Genomic DNA, 5802 nt, shown 5'->3' with positions numbered 1-5802 from the left:
CTCTCTCTCTCTCTCTCGCTCTCTCCCTCTCCAACGTCTCTGCTCTCTCCAAGCTTTCCTTCTGCTCCGTTTGTTGCTCCAGTCCACGCTGCTCAGTGAGCAGAGGACGAGGAAGCTGTTTCCTGCTCTGTTTTCCTCTGTTGCGGGTGGGCGCTGCCGGCGGCACTGCAAGTACCGGTCCCATCCAAATGCAGTATAGTACCATTTTAAATGCCTCAGTACCGCGGTACCATACTAGTACCGGTATATCGTGCAACACTAGTTTGTAGTGGTTAAAAACAAACAAGATGCAGGTTAGAACGTAATATGCCAGAGAGTACAGGCTGAGCTAGACAATGCTTGCATAATTTGGCAGGCTGCTCCAGGAATGGGGTGTGTGTGTGTGTGTGTGTGTCAAAATGACACACATGACGATCAAGCTCTCCGGTCAAGCCATTTCCTGTTTTTGGGTACATCGAAGGGTGGTTCCTCTTAAAAGTGAAGACAGAAAGCGTGTTTGCAGACGTGAAGGAAAACTTGCTGTCTTACAATTATTTATCGTTCAGGTGACGTACACACAGGTCCTGAAGGCCCTGAGATAGGTAAACCCCCATAAGGCGGCGGAACCAGACGGTATCCCCCCTAGAGTGTTGCTAGCCTGTGGGGATCAACTAGCTAGTGTATATACAGACATCTTCAACCTGTCTTTAATCCAAGCAGTAATTCCTCACCTTTTCAAAAAATCCATTATCATACCGGTCCCTAAGACATCAGACACATCCACTCTGAATGACTTCAGGCCAGTGGCGCTCACATCAGTCGCCATGAAGTGCTTAGAGAAACTGGTCCTCACATGTTAACCACATGGTCCTGGACACTGTAGACCCCCTCCAGTTTGCCTACCGCCCCAACAGATCAGTGGACGACGCGACAACTCTGGCTTTATTCCATACCCTGAAACACCTGGACAACAGCAGTACATATGCTAGGATGCTCTTCCTGGATTACAGTTATACATTCAACACATTCGCCCGGGTAAGATGATTGGGAATAAGATAGACCTTGGTGTACCAACTCCCACCTGTAACTGGATTCTGGACTTCCTGACAAAAAGTTATCTCCCGCTGCCGGTTAGGTGGTCAGAATGGGAGGGCGGGTGTCTGCTGAGCTCACAATCAGCACAGGCTCACCGCAGGGCTGCTGTCTCAGCCCCAAACTCCTCGCCCACAGCTGTGTCTCCAACCATGATAACACCATCATCATTAAATATGCTGATGACACCACCATTCTGGGCCTCATCAAGGGGGGAGACGAGTCGGGTTACAGAAGCTTGGTGAACGACATTCTTGTTTATGGAAAGGAAAATAACCTCATCCTCAACATAAACAAAACAAAAGAAATAATAGTAGACTTCAAGAAGAACCCCTCCCCTCTGCTGCCTCTGACCATCAAAGGGACTGAGGTGGAGAGGGCTGACTCACCCAGGCTTATAGAGGACTGGTAGAGAGCATCCTCACTACTGGCATCACAGTCTGGTATGGTAACACCACACAGGCAGAGAGGAAGGCTCTTCAAAGGGTCATAAAGACTGCAGAGAGGATGACTGGGACTGAACTGCCTGCTATGGACACACTGTACACACAGCGGTGTCGTAAAAGAGCAGAGAACATAATCAGGGATCCATGCCACCCAGCCTACTCTCTGCTCAGACAAAAAAAACTGCACCTACAGCCTCAGGCACAGCAGGGCGGACAGTATCATCACGCACAGAACAAGACTTTACAACTGCTTTTAACCTATTTTTGTGTATTGCGGCTTTAAGGCTTTGTTGCCTTTATGTAACTTTTTATTTTAAGACTAAGTGTTCTTTCTGGCTTTTTACTCCTTACCTGACTCCAAAGGAGAGCTGCACAAGGATTCCTATATGCCTAGACTGTCTGTTTATGCATAAATGGCAAATAAAAATTTTGACTTGAATTGACTAGACGGTGATTCTGTTCCCTATCTTTTAGATTATTGAATTGCCTTGCAAATTATTGAACTGTTTGGAAGTATTGTAATAATAAATAATCATTGGGCTGATTTGCCTGAATTAATTTGGTTCACATCAGACCTTAACCACCACAAATTTCAAACGTCAGTGCGACATACAGTCGACAACAGCAACACAAGGGCATGAACACACCACTCTTCCATTTCCAGTAATGTTCATCTCTGAGACCTAACAAATGTAGACACACTGAAAAGTTCCTGGCCTCTAGGACAACTTCCTATCATTTTTCTTTACAGTGGTCACTGCTCATCATCACACGCTGCAGATGTTTATAGTCCATGGTTTATATAGAGAGCCTTGCATACAGCATCTGAGCTGAATAAGCCTGAGTAGAAAAAAAAAGCACTCTTCTTATAATGTTGATTTGGAAAATTAATTCACCTATCATAGGATTATTATGCATTTTACTAGCCTAATAAGAACAGGTCTGGGTCACGACCGTAAATTTGGGAGAGGCTGAGATAGAGTTATATGTTTGCTGAGACATCTGGAGGGCCACTAGTTGAGCAGCTCTACTGCTTGAGAGTGCTGCTACCTAAAGTCAACAAACAACAAGCCACTCCGGTCATAAGGTAAGGTATGTATATTACCTTACATAAAACCAGGACTGAATTTGTCTGGCCAGCTGTTGAATAGCAACAAACAGGAGTACAAGTTCAGAAATTCTAAACAACAGTCATTAATTTGTGTTATTTCATTTGTATCTCAGTGATTGGGTGTTTACTTCACCTTTAAATTCCCAGTATAATCAGATTTCAGAAGAATATAGATCACATTAACATTGTGCTGACCTGATTAGGTTCCATACATCCCTTTTCATTTATTCATATTTTTATATTGACTTATACAATTGTGTGTTATGTAAATAATATGTCTGTCTTTTAAGCTGAGAGCTGCTGGAAAAGATTTTGTTGTGCTATGCATAATGACAATAAAGATTCTTGACTTAACTTGACATTAGTAGTTAAAACGTTTCATTATGAATAAATGTATCTCATAAATTGCTGATGATAAAATTTTATGTGGCCAACTATCGATTAAGAAAACTGCATGAAATTTACATTAGTCAGTTCACAACTTAGTGTTAGTCACATGCAGCACCTTCTGTAACTGACTTACATAAAATGACATGATTGAAGCCAATTAAAAATGCCCACAAGCTGTATCAAACCTGGTACTATGTTAAATCACTAATGGACTCTAAGTCTCTTTTTAGATATCAAGGAGGCAAATGATTTTGCCACCTAATCTGTACTACAAAAAAACACAAATTATCTTTTAAGAAAATCATTAAAATCATACAGTTTATTATTCATGTACACTATGTAATATCATTAATATATGAGATGGTGAAACCAAAAACACAATATCAAAAATACACCTAACAAAAACAAGTGAACATACTGTACAATTATTTAACACCACCAACCCATGACATACCCTCCTTCGCTGGTTTCTTCATATGTGCTGACCATGCCCTGACTGGCAGTGAAGTAGATGGAACTGGAGCTGGGGGAGTCAATGCGTTCTCTGTGGATGAAATGACGCCGCCGACGGACTCGCTGACTGTCTTCAACCCCCTTTCTGAATGTGGAGTTGATAAAGTGACACAGTCAAATGCTGATCACAATATCTTATTACAGAGACTACAACATATTGAGATTGAAGGAACCACACTAAACTAAACTTATTGTACTTCAGCCTGAAAACCATAGAAATCTGCTATCTAACCATACAGTTACTCTTGATGATATACAGTAGCTCTGGCCTCAAGTACTGCTGTGAGGAACCTTGGAGTCATTTTTGACCAGGATATGTCCTTTAAAATACACATAAACCAACTCTCTAGAACTGCCTTCCTTTACCTGTGCAATATCGCCAAAATCAGGAGCATCCTCTCTCAAAGTGATGCTGAAAAATTGGTCCATGCATTTGTTACTTCCAGACTGGACTACTGTAACTCTTTACTATCAGGATGTCCCAATAATTCCCTAAAAAGCCTCCAGTTAATCCAAAATGCTGCAGCCAGAGTACTGACAGGAACTAGCAAGAGAGATCATATCTCTCCCATATTAGCTTCTCTCCACTGGCTCCCTGTAAAATCCAGAGTTGAATTTAAAATCCTTCTCCTTACATACATCTTCCCTGGATTTAAGTCATTCCTTATAAACTGCTGACATAGTGGAATGGGAGGAACCTTTGATAAAAGAGCTAGAGAATTATCCTCTAGTATTTACAATGTGAGTGTGTTGTCTGTCTGACTTCAGGCTCAGTACTGTGTTGTACAGTTAGTGTTATCTTGAACAGATGAGAGCATAAATACTGTACAATTTTATACTGTGGGAAATCCTGTTGGCACTGGTGTCATGCAATAGAAAATGAAATATAGGAGTTTTCCAGTGACCTTATTAATATTAATGATCATAGTTATGTTTATTATCAGACAAGTATGAATGCACTACAAACAAGTTGATCTATTGAGGACCAGTGTTCCCCTCACAGTTTTCAATTTCACACAAACTAGTTCCCAAAGACAGTCCACACAGTTTGACCAAGTCATACTGTGTGAAAGATATATAAGCTATACACCAATCAGGCATAACATTATAACCACCTGCCTAATACTGTTTACATAGGAGTCAATGTGGCAGTTGGTTGGCTCTTGTGTCACTCTGCAGCTCACTCTGCATCTTTTGTTAATCCATTTGCTTCCACAGTTCTACTATCAGGAAGAGCACAGATGTGTCTACAATTCAGTGAAAAACCTATGAAAAAGGAGTGAAAACTGTGGTCATGAGGACAAGTTAGAGAGAATTTTTTCAACAGCCTCACCACTCTAGGTGTGATATCACCACTACAGCCCCTGATTCCGTCTCTTCATAGAGACCAATGACCAGTATTTCTCATTTTCAACAATTTTAACAAAGCTTCAAATAAATTTTAATCTTTTGAAAAGTACAAATGGAAGTTAAAGCTTTAACCTACAGTAGGTCAACCTCATCATCAGTGAGCTGTGGACGTCCATGACCCTGTCTCCAGTTCACCGTCTGTCCTTCCTTAGACACTTGGTAGGTACTAACCACTGCAGACCAAGAACACCCACTAAGACTAAGCAGTGTGGGAGATGCTCTGACCCAGTCATGTCACATCGCAGTTTGGCCCTTGTCAAAGTTACTCAGATCCTTACACTTGCCCATTTGTCCTGCTTCCAACACACCAACAGGTGCCACTGTAATAGATAGCCAGTGTTATTCACTTCACCTGCCACTGGTCATAATGTTATGCCTGGTTGGTGTATAATGCCTGTTCTGAGATATAATATATAATTTAGGGCATGTGAATCAGTGGAAGTCACTGGTACAGATTACATTAAAGTAAACTATTGTGGGTTTAAACAGTGTTACATCCAAACAATTTGATCTAGTCATGTTGAACCAAAAACATTATTAGGTTTCCTAATCTAAGGAGGTTCACTAGGGCAGATTCTATATAGCTCACCATACTGTCACTCACTTGACATCCTGGATGATTTGTAGGGCAATGTCCTGCAGACCACCCCTCAACTCAGCCACCTCTGAACGCAGCGAGGCCACGCAGCTAAGCACCTGGTCCAGCTGGTTCCTGAGCTCCAGCTGCTGTGCTGGTGACAGGCCCTGCACCACTGCCTCCACTGCCGCCAGAGCCTGCTGCTGAGCCTCTGCCTCTGGAGAGAACAGGGGGGGACAGACAAGGCTGGACATGTGAGTTTGATATACAGTATAATATATATA

General features: G+C 42.1%; 1 protein-coding gene across 1 annotated transcript in view; it reads right to left on the bottom strand.

Annotated features, from left to right (window-relative positions):
- rmdn3 (regulator of microtubule dynamics 3) overlaps positions 1–5802 on the bottom strand; it is a 56277-nt gene that overhangs the window by 36541 nt on the left and 13934 nt on the right. Inside the window, exons 2-3 of the mRNA XM_020611490.1 lie at positions 5546–5735; positions 3473–3616 (exon numbers count right to left, since the gene is read on the bottom strand). Coding sequence (XP_020467146.1) covers positions 3473–3616; positions 5546–5735 — 334 coding nt within the window. The remainder of the gene's footprint in view (positions 1–3472; positions 3617–5545; positions 5736–5802) is intronic.

The sequence above is a fragment of the Monopterus albus genome, unplaced genomic scaffold (genome assembly GCF_001952655.1).
Source record: "Monopterus albus unplaced genomic scaffold, M_albus_1.0 scaffold114.1, whole genome shotgun sequence".
NCBI classification, from domain to species: domain Eukaryota; kingdom Metazoa; phylum Chordata; class Actinopteri; order Synbranchiformes; family Synbranchidae; genus Monopterus; species Monopterus albus.
The sequence above is the reverse complement of the archived record's forward strand: the minus strand, read 5'-3'. Positions and strand labels throughout refer to the sequence as shown.